At 47.4% G+C, this 18,705-nt stretch overlaps 1 protein-coding gene across 1 annotated transcript in view; it reads left to right on the top strand.

Annotated features, from left to right (window-relative positions):
• The window catches only part of LOC142485028 (solute carrier family 13 member 1-like), a 33,255-nt gene that overhangs the window by 14,372 nt on the left and 178 nt on the right, over positions 1-18,705 (top strand). The window contains exons 8-16 of the mRNA XM_075584260.1: positions 364-512; positions 2,419-2,538; positions 3,653-3,751; positions 4,914-5,015; positions 6,757-6,857; positions 8,287-8,414; positions 10,148-10,309; positions 15,997-16,134; positions 17,881-18,705. The exon at positions 17,881-18,705 is cut by the window's right edge and continues 178 nt beyond it. Coding sequence (XP_075440375.1) covers positions 364-512; positions 2,419-2,538; positions 3,653-3,751; positions 4,914-5,015; positions 6,757-6,857; positions 8,287-8,414; positions 10,148-10,309; positions 15,997-16,134; positions 17,881-18,024 — 1,143 coding nt within the window. The 3' untranslated portion in view covers positions 18,025-18,705. The remainder of the gene's footprint in view (positions 1-363; positions 513-2,418; positions 2,539-3,652; positions 3,752-4,913; positions 5,016-6,756; positions 6,858-8,286; positions 8,415-10,147; positions 10,310-15,996; positions 16,135-17,880) is intronic.

Here is an 18,705-nt window from a genome sequence, read left to right as displayed (position 1 = left end):
GCCAACTCTCCGCTGCAAGTCGTCATTTTTCTCCTTCTACCGAGTTAGCGGGAGATTTGAATGTTGTGATCGGGTGATCGGAAAGATTAGTGTTACATTCTGTTCTGTGCATAGATTAGCGTGGGGCCCCTATGCTCGTGGGGCCCCCGGGTACCTGCCCAGCGTGCCCATGTGTTAAGACGGCACTGCACTGGGTTATCTGTAAACATCTGGGTTTGTGCCGGTACGACAAGGCTGGGATAGATGCTCGGCATTCAGCATGCACGGGGTTGTACGGCTGCATTGCTGCATTGCTGCATTGCTGCATTGCTGCTGTACCACAGAATTCAGTGCTCCGAGGGTTGTGCTTTGTCGCTTTCGCAGGCCAAGTCTGGGCGGTTCTACACGACGACACGTGATCACATGATGTGCAAAGCGTTTTCACTGGGCATCGCTTATTCCTCAACCATCGGCGGCATGGCTACGCTGACTGGCACGTCTACTAATCTCATATTTATCGAACAGTTTGAGACGTAAGTGTATTCCGTTTAATGGAGGGTGGCTTGAGCCGGTATATTTATGATCTCTGGGGCCCGTAAACGTCCCTTGTTGAGTTGCGGTTTGCTGAAAGCACTTAGTCATGTTGCGTATTCTGTTTATCATTCGTACATTACTTAAGATCTGTTAAATGGTCGAAGCCAGGTCAGGCTTTCTGGATATCCCAGCTTCAGCACAGGTGCTGCAGTCTTCGACTGAGCCTCTGATTGAGCCACCTGTGCTGAAGCAGGGATATCCTCAAAACCTACAATGACCCTTGAAGACTGGAGTTGGCCTCCCCTGGTCGAAGCCGAGCTTTGGAACGCTCCCCCAAGAAATGCCGCAGGATGTACCATACACGCTGTTTTCGTAAGGGACAGTTGGGGGGCTCATTCCATAGCAAAAAGGGGGCAATGATTTCCTCACTGTGTGTAGGAAAGGGGGGGGGGGGTGATACCTGGCTCTTATTCCTGTGTCTTTATCGTCCACGATTGGGGCGCAGCACCGACAACCCAACCCAAAGGGAGGCGGGAGACGGACCCCCAAATCAAGACGCCAGAGAATAGTTGGGAAGGGAATACAAGGTGTACCTGTCAACCCCGCCCACCCGCAACCTAGGAGGGGAGCGAGATGGGTGGGGGCCCATCGCGGGCTTTGCAGATCGGTGTTGCGTTGCCGAGGCGTTAGGAAACCCTATAATGTTTCCCTTTTTTTCACAGGGACCATATACATGGTTTGAGGAGGTCACAATTAAACATGAGGTTAAGATAAACACCCCAAAAAAATGACAATAAATATGGACACCAGTCATTGCGGATAGTTAACCCTTTGGAGTACTGGACTGGCCGCGGCAGCAGTGTACCCCGGCCCCTCTGGAGCTCGTGATCGCTACTGTGTCATTAGGCCGGTGGCGTGCCGGACCCCCTGATGCAGTAACTACGGTGTTGTCTCCTGTAGCTGAACCAGGGGTTGCACTGGAATTGGTCCGTAGCCTCGCGACCTCCAGGAACCTCTGTTCCCCAAGATATTTGAGGGTTTTTTTTTTTTTTGTGACCGGGTCACAGAAAGTCGCGACCTCTTGTCCTGATGATTTCTGTTGGCTGCTGGATCGAGACTAACCTGGGGGGCGGGGGGGTCCTGGAGGTCAGACCACTTCAGGTCAGCTGAGCGGTGAAACTAGAGGCTGTGCAATGTTAAATAAAATCTCATCAGGATTCATTTTTTAAAGATGGTCTAATATCCATCTTATTCAATATCTAAATATTAAAAAAAAAAGAAGTTAATAGGCAGTCTATTGGTAAATAAAGAACTAGGCAAGGGCACTCATCTATATTAAAACATGGTGAATACTTCGCCAAACACGAGCCTGATGAAAGAGACGCAGAACTGATGTTCGAAAGAATATATTGTAGTCCGAAACGGAAAAAAAAAGCATTATTTCGGACCACCATGGCAGGGATGCGTGAACTTCTCTCTGGCGACGCGTCACCATGACAACGCAGAGTCAAATGGCGCCACCGATGCTGGAGGAAAGGTAAGGGGGGGGGAGGCGCAAACAAAAAAAAGTGTGTGCACCCCTGCAATGTGGTACGTTCCCACACACCCATACCCTGATGAAGTCACACGGTGGACCGAAACATTGTTTTTCATTTGGACTACAATATATTTGGACTACAATATATTTGGACTACAATATATTCTTTTGAACATCAGTTCTGCAGTGCTGCGTCTCTTTCAGCGGATTCGCGTTTGGGTGAAGTATTTAGTGCTTCAGAGTTCTAGAAGCCATATCTTTCTCTGCACATTGCATTGACCTCTCTGGATATTTCAAACATATGTTGATTTATAAATATCCTGATTTTTTTTCTCCCTGTGTTTTTTTCTCTTTACATTTTCTTCTAGTCGCTATCCTGGCTGTCAGTTTGTGAATTTTGGATCTTGGATTGCCTTCTCGTTCCCCATTGCCTTTATCATCTTAATCTTTTCCTGGATGTGGATTAACTGGCTTTTCCTGGGATTTAGGTACGTCTGATATCTAAACAGTTTCAACTGGTTACGAAGGGGTCTCCTCTCATAAATAAGGGGATTTGTCGAGTGCAGCTGCTCACTATTTATGCTGAATACATATTTTGGGGGGAATATTAAATCAAAGTGTAAAATACCTCCTAAGCACAGGGTTTTTTTTTTTTTTTTTTTTTAAAGTTTCCAGCAACATTTTATATGTACATTAAACTATGCAAATTATCCACAGGTGTCTGAAATATATATTACCATCATAAATAGCACAGTATTTTTCTTTAACTTATTTGCTGTTAGGGTGGTTACTAAACTTTTTTGAACGGGCTCAATAATTTTAAGTTACAAACCCTCCCCCAAAAAAGTTTTTTTTTTTTTTTTTATTTAACTTGAACCAAGGGTCCCTCAGAGCTAATCTGGGGTCCCTCACTTTCTGGGGTCCCTCTGAGCTAATCTGGGGTCCCTCGCCTTCTGGGGTCCCTCGGAGCTAATCTGGGGTCCCTCGCCTTCTGGGGTCCCTCGGAGCTAATCTGGGGTCCCTCGTCTTCTGGGGTCCCTCGCCTTCTGGGGTCCCTCACCTTCTGGGGTCCCTTGGAGCTAATCTGGGGTCCCTCGCCTTCTTGGGTCCCTCGGAGCTAATTTGGGGTCCCTCGCCTTCTGGGGTCCCGCGGAGCTAATCTGGGGTCTCTCGCCTTCTGGGGTCCCTCACCTTTTGGGGTCCCTCGGAGCTAATCTGGGGTCCCTCGCCTTCTGGAGAGCTCCCAGTTCCCAAGATATTTGTATGACGGTTTTTTTTGTGCCGGTGTGACCCAACAAAACTCCAAGCATGGCCGCCACGGTAACGTTACAACTTTGTACTGGTTGCCAAGCGAGCTCGGGCCGCGCAGGCGTTCTTGTTTGCAGGGTGCAAGGGTTTTGCCTGGTGATCAACCCTACAAATGAATCGGGATCCGGGATGTTTGGGGAACACGACCAGCTCTGTCCGACGCCCCGATTCAGTTCAACGTTTATTTCTCAGGACCCGTTGCCGCCCCGATTAAAACGCAGATCGGTTAAATAAACACTCGGAAGCAACGGAGTTAACTGAACAGTTTGAAATGAATCTATTTTCTATTTGCAGTTGGAAGGAAATGCAGTGCTGCAGGAAATCGAAGTGTCCAAATGATGACGATTCCAGGAAGATTTTGAAACAAGAATATGACAAACTGGGACCTCTGAGGTGTGTCTGCAATAACCTCATAAACATGTGGTGTACAGCAAATAAAAATAGCACTTGTGAGCAAATTCACGTCTCGGACAGGTCTGCAACCCGGCCTTTCCCAATTATCTCAGCATACTGTGCTGCTACTGCAGCCAGGGATTCTGGGTAATGACATGCAAATGAACACCCAGTGTCACCTTTAGCTTCATGTCCATTTTAACACAGCCTGCCGCATTACACAGCTTTTCAGCACAGCCTGGGTTAATGAAGTGCAGAGCCAGTAACCCTATTCACGGACAGCTGTTACGACATTTGGTAAAATTCTGCTCTCTGATCAAAACTAGCAAACAGAACTAGAAACGCGTACAGAATGTCAGAATGTATTTCACATGTATAGATTTGTATTCCTGTACTGTAGCGTTTCACGGTGTGGATACTATGGAGAGTTATGACACATTTGTTGCATCAAACATAAAAGCCTACAATATGAAAAGGAATCCCGGCCTAGAGAGCTTACAATCTAATTAAAACATCCACACTATCACAGATTAAATACCTTCTAAAGTTTCTACCCAGAGCGCCTCATCCTGGCGCCCCTAGTAATTACATCTGCTGACTCTAGACTAGAGCCCTACTGCCACAAACTGCAACCAACAGCGTATTATTATCGTTTATTCGTAAAGCGCCAGCATATTCCGCAGTGCGGTACGCAGTTATGTAAATGACGTAAACAGAAGGACCAACAAGCACAGACAGATACAGAAGGGAACGAGGGCCTTGCTCCTGAGATATTACAATCTAGAGTGAATAAGGGGCAATGGTGAAACGAAGGGTATTTTCATTTGGGGCATTACTGTTACTCTATACAAAAATAGCGTTTTAGGCATAGCAATGCTCTGCCTGTACTAATCACTAGTCCCACTTCACATGTATTGGGTTTGAATTAGAGTAGAAACATGGCCATGTAACACATTATACACAGGTCAAACTAATTCACAGGTTGAGGGTTCAAGAGACTGCACAAGAAGCGTCCAAAAGCAGGAAGGTTCCGACAGTCTCTCTCTCCCATATTTAAAAAAACACTTTATTAAACTCGGGGGGGGAACTGGAATAGAAAAGACACAAACTGGAACGGAAATTGTATATGTTCTAATACGTGTCATTTTCTTTTCAACGACAGCTACCAGGAGGCGGTGACACTGGGAATCTTCTTTCTAATGGCCTTGTCGTGGTTTACCCGGGACCCGGGATTTATCCCAGGTTGGGATTCCCTGTTTGGACAGTGAGTTAACATGTGCTCGGTACATTTTAAGTTGGCCTTTTTGCTTTAGTTTACAAGCCGCGTCTGCTCACGTTCCACACGAATGCACCTTCCTTCATTTTTACATTGACCGTTTTCTGCGTCTGTTCTTTGATTTCCCCCCCCCCCACTCCTTTTAGATGAATGTCGCCTGCTTGGCACCCCATCATTTCCATTGCTGTTTCTCCTCGGTCCTTGGTCTGTCTCAGATTAGCCGTTACATTAGCAGTTTAACTGTTTCACCGTGCAGTGTACGGACTCCAGGAAAAGAGCTGCACTCTACATGTTCTATGCGCAGCTTTAAAAAGTGCTTTTCCAGTCTGACCAAATAGCTTTACCGTTTTCTGTGCTATTTAGCATGCAGATGCACGGCCCCCGTCTCTCCATGTATAGCATCAATAGAGGGCCGCAAATAGAAAATCCCCCGGTGTGAGCACAATCACGTCTATGACAAGTCTGCCACCCTGTCTTACACCATTATCTCTTGGCATACAATGCTTCCACTGCAGCCAGGGATTCTGGGTAATGACATGCAAATGAGCACACAGTGTCACCTTTTTCAATAGAGAAGGAAGCGACAGAGAACACCATTGCAAATGCTCATAAGTCGCACTTTATTCATCTGAAAAAAGCTTCTTTAACAGCCGCAAACGTTCGCACAAACAGCTGCCTTTTTTTTTTATTTTTTTTTAAACATTGTAACGGACAATTTTGATATTATAATTTTACATTTTGATTTCTCAGGCTGTGTAACCAAATGTTTGCTGTCAAATAATCTTTTTGAGATGATTACTGTGTGACAACGTTGTGCATTTTACAACAATGTGCTTTAGCTTCCTTCTCCACCATGGAGAGTATACACACACACACACACACACACACACACACACACACACACACACACACACACACACACACACACACACACACACACACACACACACACACACACACACACACACACACACACACACACCCATTGATGGACGGTGGCCCAAAAGCATTTCTAACAAGGAAACAATATACCGTAGTCCGATTCCCACACACCATTTGGTTAACTTGCGTTTTCCTATGCTGGAAGGCTAATTATCTTACTACAGAGGTATGCATAAAACCTGCGTGTCCAACTGTTCAAACCAGATATTCTGCACATGTGGTTATTATACCTGATTATTAATATACTTCACTTTTAACCTGCTTAGGGACGGCACACCCAGCACACTAGCACTAAGCCGCAATTATTACCCATTGTGCTAGGAAACAATGAATTCTTGGCCACTGCCGCAGAGAAGGGGGATGGAATTGAGTAACTGGCCATTATGTTATTTAGAAATCCCTGGCAATTATTCTGTGCATGCCTGATGCCGGCTTTAAACCTAATGGCTTCTAGGGAGGCAGGATTTGCAATCTGAAGCTCAGCCTAAAGAACTAGAATTTCAGGTCTGGCCAGATGTTGGCAAAGCAATGAATGACTTAATGTGAAACTCATGGGTTGTACTTAGATCATTTTGATATATTACGGTAGCTAATATACAAAAATTATCCATCATAAAATAATGACACTATTAACACCGAGAATAAACAAAGCATTGGAGTCAGTCGTTGTTGTAGTAATTCTACTTTTCCACAACGAAGAGTCCAGATACATTTTTGTGAGCATACAGCATTAACTTCGCTTTCTACTCATCTAATTTTTTTTTTTTTTTTTTGTATATATCAACAGGAAAGGTTACAAATCTGATGCTACCTCTGCCATCCTCTTTGGATTTTTATTATTTATTATTCCTGGACGGAAGCCGCGCTGGTTTTGCTGTAGATGGAAGGGTACGTTACAGGGCAGTGTATTCTGAGCTCATGGATAGAGCGCGTTCTAAGGTGGGGTTGGACCAGTATTTGACAGCCAACAATCGCATGCTTTCTCAGCATGAGAATCCTCTGAAGACTGAACTTGCAATGATTTTTTTGTAAATCCAAATCATGTGGTACATTTGAAATCCGGGATAAGAGTAGACCATGGTTTCCCACTGACGAGATTGCAATGCACAGTATTCTGTAATTTCTCATCTACTTGAATGTATTTTTAAGACTAGAATAGCAACACATGCCTTTTATATTGGCGTTGCTCTACGAATTACAATAAAGCTAATCTTCTTGGATTAAACAGTAAACAAAAACCCATACCGTATCTTCAAAAATATGTTTTACACGGAAGTAACAGTACTATTAATAGCAGCAAGCTTTTTTCATTGAATATATTATGGGGAAGTAAACAAGTCATTCTCAGGGGCCTAGTCACAAAGCAGTGATAAAATCAGTGCTTTAGTGTCCGACACTGCATTTTTTTTATCATGCTATAAGACATGAAGTCGAAAGCGGGATTCACCAGGAAGTAATGGCCATTTTTTTAAATCTGATTAAAAAAATGCACTATCGTGCGACCTGTTTTTTGTATCAGTGCTATCGCGCTATAAATTCTGTAGCACGATAGCTGATAGAAAAAAATGCAGCCTGTAAGAGCTGTGCATGTAGACGCTGCGTCTCCATGCACGGCTCTTACAGGCGATCGTGCACTAAAAATATTGATTTTAATAATAGTGTACTTGAGCAGGGGGTCTCCTGAGCTGAACCGCATTGGTTTCAGCCTCGGGGACCTCCTACTTCCCGAGATACAGGCCCCGTTATGGGGTGCCGGTATCCCAGTACAGGATTTAAATCCCCCGGTCACGTGACGCAGGTTATTTAAAAGACCACCACGGGGACCACCCGAGGACCCCCGGACATCCGCAGTAAACACCCGTGGACACCCGCAGGGCCCACCCGGAGACCCCTGCCGGTCTCTTATTAATGCTGTGCAGAAAAAAATAATGCTTTTATGCATGTATCCATCTTTTTTTCGCCAGACTTTTGCTGGTGAAAAGAAATGGCGATCCTTTATAGTACGATAAAGTTATCACTGCTTTGTGAATAGCAGTTACTGGCAAAAAACTGCGGCTTTGCCATTTTTGGGCCTATCGTACGACTTTTTTTTCACTGACTGTTTATGGCTGATAAAAAGACATTATAGCGCGCTACTGCGCCGTTATCACTGCTTTGTGAATAGCAGAGCATGCAGTATCGCGCTGTAAGGGCGTTTATCGCACTTAAAACCACTTATCACTGCTTTGTGAATGAGCCCCTTAACGTTTTGTGACGTGCGGGTAACGTGTTTCACGTGCTTTTTTTTTTTTTTTTTATATGATTTTAATACTTTTAGAAAAGTCCAGAGCTTACCCAGTTACAGAATATACACCAATGATCACATGGAAAGAATTTGAAGAATGTATACCGTGGCATATTGTCATCTTGGTTGGAGGAGGCTTTGCTCTTGCCAAGGGATGTCAAGTAAGTTATCTTTTATCTGCACAGTTTTTTATCCCCTTTTTCCTGTGATTGACTTCCTGTATGATCATACTGACTTCCTGTATGATCATACTGACTTCCTGTATGATCATACTGACTTCCTGTATGATCATACTGACTTCCTGTATGATCATACTGACTTCCTATATGATCATACTGACTTCCTATATGATCATACTGACTTCCTATATGATCATACTGACTTCCTGTATGAGCATACTGGGTCAATGAAACTTTGCCCTGGATCAGCGGTCTTTATAGATTTAACCAGGCTTCAAATATTTGCTGTATTGAACTAAATGACCTATTGTATTGTATGTCTTTATTTGTATAGCGCCATTAATGTACATAGCGCTTCACAGCAGTAATACACGTGCTAATCATATAAATAACAAATAATATAATATAAATAGCAGGCCATGGGAATAAGTGCTTCAGACATAAAAGTAACATTTAGGAAGAGGAGTCCCTGCTCCGAGGAGCTTACAATCTAATTGGTATGTAGGAGGAACGTACAGAAACAGTAGGAGGGCATTTTTATTTATTTAGTAGGAGACCCATATTTATGAAGAATGAATATAGATAAAATGCATATTAATGTACTAAATAAGTTGTTATTGGCTGCAGCAGTGGGGCCTTTTTGTCACTTGTATACATTTTGTCACAAACCCAGGAGCACTCCAAATAACACAAAATATAATATACAATGTAGTGGATTTGGGGTTTGAGCTTGCTAAGGCCCTATATGTCTTTATAGATTTACCACATTTATTGGGATGTCCAGATTACAAAGTCAGTCATGTGGTAATCACATTAGCAATGAAGAAATTGGATTATTGGCAGATGGTATTACTTTATTTTGGACCAACATAAAAATTATTCACATTCTTGTACGTGAGCTTTTGGCAAAGGGTCGCATGGGTTTATTCTGCAGATGTTGGAAACGCACCTATGTGGTTTGTAAAGCAATATAAAGATTCCCTTTTCAAATATATGTCAGGTGTCTAGCAGAACGGTGAGCCTTTGAAGTTTGATATATGACATTTCCACATCTTAATGTCACTTAAGCTCAATGGGGTTAATAAATGTACCCCAGAGGCGTTACTACATTACTGCAAAACCCTGCCATGCCGGGGGCCCGAGAGCAAAGGGTGGCCCTGCTGGCTGGCACTGGAAGTTGGGAGCGGCCAGAGGTCGAACTCAACCTCTGTGTCGGGCTGCCAGGGCCTCTGCAGTGAGGCTCTCATGCCACATCTCCCCTATCCCCCCCCCCCCCTTCCGGGCCTTCTGGTGTACCAGTGTCCCGGTCGGCACCAGAAGTTGGGCCACGAGAACCCAGCTTCCCATTGACGTGGGACCCACGGCCTTGCCCCCATCCCACATAGCCCACAAGGCAAGGTATAGGGGGAGGAATTTAATGAAACGGGAGGATCGAGTGTGAGGAGGGGGAATTGAGTGTGAAAGGAGGGGGAAGAGTTAGAGAGGAGGGGAGCAATTGAGAGAGTTAGGGAGGAGGCGTGGGGAGAGGTTTAGAAAGGAGGGGGGGGGAGAATTAGACGGGGGAAGAGATTGACAGTGGAGAGCCTTAAAAAACTGTTTGCAGAGGGGCCCAAAAATGGTAGTTTTGCTAGCATACAGCAGTAATGACATTAATATGGGTCTGTAACAATGTATCTGGTCAGACTACTATGTAATACAAACTGTTACTGTTGCAGGTATCTGGACTTTCTACATGGGTGGGACATAAAATGGAACCGCTAAGCAGCCTGCCAGTGTGGATCATTGTACTAATTGTCTGTTTAATGGTAACAACTGTAACAGAAGTAGCGAGCAACCCAGCTACCATCACAATATTCCAACCCATTCTCTCTTCGCTGGTAAGTGTATACTGCCGCCATCACATTTGGTAACAGGTTGGTTATCTATACTCAAATGCCCTCTGAGGAGTGCTGCAGTTGTTTATATTGTAGTCCAAACTTTCCTAGATCATAACAAAGCGCACCCACTAGTAACCGAGCTCCTGGGAGTGTTTGAGGTCTGGCTCGTCTGGAGGTGGAGGATATTACTTAATGTGATGCCGGTCACGGGAGACCAGGACGAACACACCAGGGATCAAATCACCAGACAGAGCTACAGAGTTAATACAAATTAATTTATTGGAAAATGGTGTCCACAACTTGTCCAACACATAAAACACACACACCTCCAACGGGGGTAACTGGGAACACCCTACACACCTAGGTGCGGGGACCACCATTAGGAAGTGTTCCCCATTCTGCTCCCGCGCAGTGTCTAACAGGAACTGCTATCAGAACCCTTAATAGGAACCCAGGAACTCAGTAACCTAAGGAACTCATGCCTGGATCTGGAACTAACAGGGACTACTCCCCAAACCTCCCCCCCCCCCTTTTATACCCCATGGTGACATCATGGATACACATAGGGAAGGTCAATGGCAGGCGCCTCCAATGTTACGTGGCCCCCTGATTGGTGGGTTAAATGCAACATAGGTTCTGTTACATGAAAAAAGTTGCATTAAACTTGGAACATTTCATCCTGAACACAAACTTAACCCCTGTTCCCTGATGTGCTGGAAATATATATATTTATATATATATATATAATTATTAAGGTTATGGTGGGTAAAAAAGTGACAAAATCCCTCCACAGTAAAGCATAAAGCAACTGTAAATATTACTGGATGCTCATTTGCATGTCTTAGACAGGTCTGCAACCCTGTCTTTCCCCATTATCGCCCAGCATACAGCGCTTCCACTGCAGCAAGGGATTCTAGGAAATGACATGGATTGAGGATTTGCTTGTGTAATACGAGCTTGAGACAAAAGGTGGCACTGTGTGCTCATTTGTATGTCATTTCCCAGAATCCCTTGCTGCAGTGGAAGCGCTGTATGCTGGGCGATAATGGGGAAAGACAGGGTTGCAGACCTGTCTAAGACATGCAAATGAGCATACAGTAATTTTTACAGTTGCTTTATGCTTTACTGTGGAGGGTTTTTGTCACTTTTTACCCACCATAACCTTAATAATTGTGGTGATTACCTAGTCTATAGTCTCAAAACCAGCTTAGCCATTACAACCAACCTCACATTGATGATACCCATCAAGGTTGAAACATGTATGTGAGTGGGTTTAATGGCTTTGCATCTCATCCCAGCCTCTGTCTAAAAGCTGTGTTTAAAACAGCATGCATTGGCTTGAGGATTTGCTTGTGTAATACGAGCTTGAGACAAAAGGGGGCACTGAGTGCTCATTTGCATGTCATTTCCCAGAATCCCTTGCTGCAGTGGAAGCGCTGTATGTTGGGTGATAATGGGGAAAGACAAGGTTGTAGACCTGTCTAAGACATGCAAATGAGCATACAGTAATATTTACAGTTGCTATATCTTATACTATATTAGTGAAAGCACTGTATGCCTGCCTGCATGTCCGGTGTCCCTTGGGGAAATGTCATTGGTCCCTTGGGCCGCCCGCCCCCACACCTCTCATTGGCCTGAGGCGCCCGCCCCCACACCTCTCATTGGCCTGAGGCGCCCGCCCCCACACCTCTCATTGGCCTGAGGCGGAGTGACGACACACACACACACACACACACACACACCACCCCCCCTCTCTGTCCGCCCCCCCCCCCATCACGTGCGCCGCCCTGCACCGGCTCCGGACGGGAAGCGCAGCCCTCCTACCCCAGCCGTTCCCTTACCTCCCCGGCGCTACCTCCCCCTCAGGTAAGTCACTGCGCGTCCCGCCTCAGCCTCAGGCCCACTGCGCGTCCCGCCTCAGCCTCAGGCCCACTGCGCGTCCCGCCTCAGCCTCAGGCCCACTGCGCGTCCCGCCTCAGCCTCAGCTTATGGCGCCAGTAACACAGGCCCACACAGGGCGCTTCCTGCCGCCGCCTGCACACACTCCCCTTTCCCCCCCCACTCCCCTTTCCCCCCCACTCCCCTTTCCCCCCCCCCACTCCCCTTTCCCCCCCCACTCCCCTTCCCCCCCCACTCCCCTTTCCCCGCCCCCACTCCCCACTCCCCTTTCCCACTCCCCACTCCCCACTCCCCGCCCCCACTCCCCTTTCCCCCCCCACTCCCCACTCCCATTTCCCCCCCCCCACTCCCCACTCCCCTTTCCCCCACTCCCCACTCCTTTCCCCCACTCCCCTTTCCCCCACTCCCCTTTCCCCCACTCCCCTTCATCCCCCCTTCCCCCCACTCCCCTTTCCCCCCCCACTCCCCTTTCCCCCCCACACTCCCCTTTCCCCCCCCACTCCTTTCCCCCCCACACTCCCCTTCCCCCCACTCCCCTTTCCCCCCCACACTCCCCTTTCCCCCCCACACTCCCCTTTCCCCCCCCACTCCCCACTCCCCTTTCCCCCACTCCCCACTCCCCTTTCCCCCACTCCCCACTCCCCTTTCCCCCACTCCCCTTTCCCCCACTCCCCTTTCCCCCACTCCCCTTTCCCCCCCACACTCCCCTTTCCCCCCCCACTCCCCTTTCCCCCCCCACTCCCCTTTCCCCCCCACACTCCCCTTTCCCCCCCCACTCCCCTTTCCCCCCCCCCCACTCCCCTTTCCCCCCCCCCACCACTCCCCTTTCCCCCCCTCCACTCCCCTTTCCCCCCCCTCCACTCCCCTTTCCCCCCCCCCTCCACTCCCCTTTCCCCCCCCTCCACTCCCCTTTCCCCCCCCTCCACTCCCCTTTCCCCCCCCTCCACTCCCCTTTCCCCCCCCTCCACTCCCCTTTCCCCCCCTCCACTCCCCTTTCCCCCCCCTCCACTCCCCTTCCCCCCCCTCCACTCCCCTTTCCCCCCCTCCACTCCCCTTTCCCCGCCTCCACTCGCCTCCCCCATTCCCCTTTCCCCCCCCTCCACTCCCCTTTCCCCCCCTCTCCACTCTCCTTTCCCCCCCTCTCCACTCCCCTTCCCCCCCTCTCCACTCCCCTTTCCCCCCTCTCCACTCCCCTTCCCCCTCTCCACTCCCCTTTCCCCCCCTCTCCACTCCCCTATCCCCCCCCTCTCCACTCCCCTTTCCCCCCCCTCTCCACTCCCCTTTCCCCCCCTCTCCACTCCCCTTTCCCCCCCTCTCCACTCCCCTTTCCCCCCCCTCTCCACTCCCCTTTCCCCCCCTCTCCACTCCCCTTTCCCCCCCTCTCCACTCCCCTTTCCCCCCCCTCTCCACTCCCCTTTCCCCCTCCTCTCCACTCCCCTTTCCCCCTCCTCTCCAGTCCCCTTTCCCCCCTATCCACTCTCCTTTCCCCCCCCTCCACTCCCCTCCCCCATTCCCCCCTCTCCACTCCCCTTTCCCCCCCTCTTCACACCCCTTTCCCCCCCTCTCCACACCCCTTTCCCCCCTCTCCACTCCCCTTTCCCCCCCTCTCCACACCCCTTTCCCCCCCTCTCCACACCCCTTTCCCCCCCTCTCCACTCCCCTTTCCCCCCCCTCTCCACTCCCCTTTCCCCCCCTCTCCACTCCCCTTTCCCCCCCCTCTCCACTCCCCTTTCCCCCCCTCTCCACTCCCCTTTCCCCCCCCTCTCCACTCCCCTTTCCCCCCCTCTCCACTCCCCTTTCCCCCCCTCTCCACTCCCCTTTCCCCCCCTCTCCACTCCCCTTTCCCCCCCTCTCCACTCCCCTTTCCCCCCCTCTCCACTCCCCTTTCCCCCCCTCTCCACTCTCCTTTCCCCCCCTCTCCACTCTCCTTTCCCCCCCTCTCCACTCCCCTTTCCCCCCCTCTCCACTCCCCTTTCCCCCCCTCTCCACTCCCCTTTCCCCCCCTCTCCACTCCCCTTCCCCCCCCCGCTCCCCTTTCCCCCTCTCTCCACTCCCCTTTCCCCCATCCCGCTCCCCTTTCCCCCCCCCCGATCCCCTTTCCCCTCCGCCCCCCTTTTACGCCCTCCGCCCCCTTTTACCCCCTCTGCCCCCCTTTTACCCCCCCGCTCCCCTTTTACCCCCCCCGCTCCCCTTTTACCCCCCCGCTCCCCTTTTACCCCCCCGCTCCCCTTTTACCACCCTTGCTCCCCTTTTACCACCCTTCCCCTCCTCCTCCCCTTCCTCCCCTCCTCCCCTCCTCCTCCCCTTCCCCCCCTTCCTTGCTGTGCCTGCTTTGGATTCCCTGGATTCTCTGGTCTGCCTGGTAAGGAGCCTTTGATTTTATATATATATATTTATTTATTTATTTTTATATATATATCTATCAAAGCCTAACACAAAATTAAGTAGCGCTCAGGTGGATAATAGTGACAATATATATATAGAATAATGATAATAAATTATATGAATCAATAAAATCCTAATAAAAGTCAACACACTTTTAATTACATATAATTTCAAACCATAAAACCATAAAGTGATAGTGAAAAAACAAAGTCCAAAATAAATGTTCCACTTGAAAAATCCAGAGAGATAAAGGTCCCAATTGATGATCCAGGGAGCGTCTTTGCAGCTTCAGATAAAAGTGGTATAGCCAACCACTACGAATCTAAGAACAAAAAACAAACAGATACGCAAGCTCCATAGCACGTAACTGTTTAAACAAAAGAGTACATTTATTAAAAAACTGCAGCCCAAAGGAAATGCATTTACAGGATTAAAAAAAGCAACCATACGTGGGAGAGAAATCTGTGTGTAGTCATCTATATATATATATCATACATATATATATATATATATATATATATATATATATATATATATATATATATATATATATATATATATATATATATATATATATATATATATATATATATATATATATATATATATATATATATATATATTTATATATACAAATGTATTATTGACAGGTAGGGGTAATGGCGGGCTTAACCTTTGTTCAAAACATCCAAAGCTACCCCCTACCGTCAGTGACAATCTCCCATACTTATTATACAATTCCCACCTGTCACTCCACCCTTTATATTGTATCATCACTGTTCTGAGTAGTTGATGATGTAATGAAGATGACCAGCCATTCTGGCACTCGGCCAACCTGGATTAATCTTACTGTCATATGTTATGGCGGCCACCTGAACATTCCACAACAGAGCATTCCATTCATATTCTGACAGTAACCAGCTCGGTGTTGTTTGTTGATGGGACCTTTAACAATACCATGGCTATTTCCGTTCTATCATATGCTACAGCGTTATCTGCTTGTATTTATAGAATTTGTATGTATAGTATATATTCTATATTAAAGTGTGTGTGTGTGTGTGTGTGTGTGTGTGTGTGTGTGTGTGTGTGTGTGTGTGTGTATAACTGCCTGGGTGCATACTGCAACAAAAATAATCACAGATAGGGAAGAAGCAGGCCCACCACGTCTTGTAGTAAAGAAAAAAATAATTTAACTGAACATATTAACTTCTCAGCTCTCTATGGAGCTTTTGCCAAGGAAAGGTGGGTGGGCCTGCTTCCTTCCTATCTGTGTGTATGTGTGTTACCTATATTCATGGATTTTCTTTCTATTGATATCATGGTTTCTCCAACCATTAGAGTAAAGGTGTTGACATTTGTTAATGAAGTTTAAGTGACTCGGTACCTTTTGCTTCTGATGACAGGCTGAAGGAATAGGAGTGAACCCGCTTCTTGTCATCATCCCAGCGACAATAAGTGCCTCCTGTGCTTTTCTTCTGCCTGTTGCAAACCCTCCGAATGCCATCGTGTTTTCATACGGACACCTCACTGTCCCAGACATGGTAGGTAGCGTGCGGCCCGCGCGCATTGAACGACCCACATCTCGCCTGTTACAAGCTTCGTTAGGCAATGCCACCTTTATTTATCAACACTCGGTACCACTACTTACTCTGACAAACCTGCCGGGTCACTTCTTCACAGGGACCGCCCCGTTTCCCAGAGGCTTTAAAGTGAAAGTTTTACTTGTGTGCTCTGTGAAAAACAAACATATTCTTATCACTACCAGCTCCTTAAGGCTGAGCTTATACTGTGTGCGATGGCGCTTGTGCGCACGCACACGCCAAATACAAATTGCAGGATCCCTTAGAGCAGGGGGGCGCAAACTTTTTTCCCTGCGCCCCCCTGCCGGGTGTCCTCCTGTCCGCATGACCCCCTCCATCCTCACCTCGATTCGCGGCGTCTGGACATCATGACGTGACGTCGCATGACCCCGCGGCATCATTTGACGCCGCGTCTCCAGATGCCGGCTGAATCAAGGTAAGTAGGTTTACTGAGGCCCTGCAGCTCCCCCGGCACTTAATTTAAGTGCCTTCGGGAAGTGCGCGGGGCCTCTGTAAACCCCGCGCCCCCCCGCCGGTAATCTCGCGCCCCCCACTTTGCGCACCACTGCCTTAGAGGCTGCACCTAGTGCACACTCATGACGGAGCGTTTTAAAAAGACAATGGGGGTTATACACAAAGCAGTGATAAGTGTTTTTAAGTGAGATAAATGCTTTATGGCGCAATTTTTTTTATCAATGACTGTTTTGATGATAAAAAGCCTTTTAAACGCAATACTGCAGTGTTATCACTGCTTTGTGAATCGCGCTACACGCAATATTGAGAAATAAAGGAACTTATCTCACTTAAAAACACATCACTGCTTTGTGCATAACCCCCAATGTGTCTTTTCAAGCGACGGCGGTGTCATGTGAGCGGTTCAGCCAATCACGGCGAACCAGCTTCGCAACGTCAAAGCCACGCCTCCACCCCCCCATCGCCTGAAACAGTATGTGCAGAGATCGCGTGAGCGTCAGGCGCGCGCACGCGCTCAAGCACACAGTATAATCTCAGCCATAGAAAGGCTTAATGTTTTCAACATGTATCTGTTTGTGTAACGTTGGTATCATAATGTCTTTACGAGCAAAAAGCAAAAGCGGTTGTCCATTTACCTGTAGGATTGTCAGACTTCTGAGAGATTAATGATCGTAAAACGTGTCGGTGTGTGACAAGACTTGCTACATGCACATGGAACATACTCGACACATCACTATTGTTTGTTCACATTGGTGTTAACATGTTTTGCTTTGAGATAAAACGTTCCCCTAATTATTTTCACAGCAGATTAGATGGAGCTTGGGATACTTATTAGCAGACCGTTCTTCATAGACTTATATGAAGTTAAATTATAGTTTACAAAGCTTTGAAAACCTTCCAGGGTTCATCAAGTATACTGTCCGTAAACTATAGCGTTTTGAAAGCTCTGTACGCTATAATTTCATCTAGGACGAACTCAAACGTTGATCCGATAAAAGCTTTTCTGCAGGGGACCAATACAGCCACTAGAACGTTGAACTATTTTCACAGCATAGTGTTGAAACCTTATTAAACCGCTCAAAAATCTACACGTAAATGTTTGGCTTTTTTTGGAGTGAGACAAAGTATCGCTACATTTCCAGCACTGAGTAGACCTGAGACACACAATTGTTCTATATGTTGCTTTTGGTTATTTATGTTGCTTCCCCCCCCCCCCCCCCTCTATAATTGCAGATAAAAGCAGGCCTGGGGACAAACCTGATCAGTATGATGGCTCTGTGGTTTGGACTTTATACGTGGGGAATACCCATGTTTGATCTGGACAGCTTCCCGGCCTGGGCGTCGCATAAAAACGTATCATCCGTAGCGGCACCGTAAGGGACACTTTCCGGCCACGCCTCTTACGGAGAAGGATCGGGTCGTTCCGAGCTGTTTGCTTGCAGACAGAATGAGTTTCACAAAGGAATATTTCAGCTCACCGGACCTGTGTGGGGGGGGGGAAACCGTGCAGCACATGGATCGGTTTTTATGTCGCACATTTGCATTGCCAGTATATTTATGAAATATTAACGGAGACTAGTCCGTTAACCCCTCTGGTGCCGGAACGGCCTGTGATGCTTGGTGAAGCAGTGCGTTTGCAGGTCTCTGGCAGTGAAGCGGTTAACTCCTTTTTGTAGCAGAGGCGAAGCAATCGATCGCTGAAAGGGTTACCCTTAGTTCCTGACGTAGCTTTAGTGCTATAGAACATGTTCGAGAAAAGAAATCTATATCTTTTGTTCTTTAACCTGCTGTCTGCTCCTTGGCCCCACGCAGTTGTGCAGTGCAGGTCTCACCGGCAGCTGTGTATTTTTCAGTCTCCTTCGGCAGGGAACAGGTTAACACCGTGTTGTACCAGGCAACCAACTGAATTACTGGGAGTAACAATACTCCTCTTTGGGGGTAACTTCAATGTACTCGGAAGTGGCCGATTGTGAAAAAACCCTTTAACTTGAATGGATGCTTCAGAGTACCTGGAATTACCCAGAGAGCACCAGCATGATACATTTGATGCTGTTATCC

The sequence above is a fragment of the Ascaphus truei genome, unplaced genomic scaffold (genome assembly GCF_040206685.1).
Source record: "Ascaphus truei isolate aAscTru1 unplaced genomic scaffold, aAscTru1.hap1 HAP1_SCAFFOLD_514, whole genome shotgun sequence".
NCBI lineage: Eukaryota > Metazoa > Chordata > Amphibia > Anura > Ascaphidae > Ascaphus > Ascaphus truei.
The sequence above is the reverse complement of the archived record's forward strand: the minus strand, read 5'-3'. Positions and strand labels throughout refer to the sequence as shown.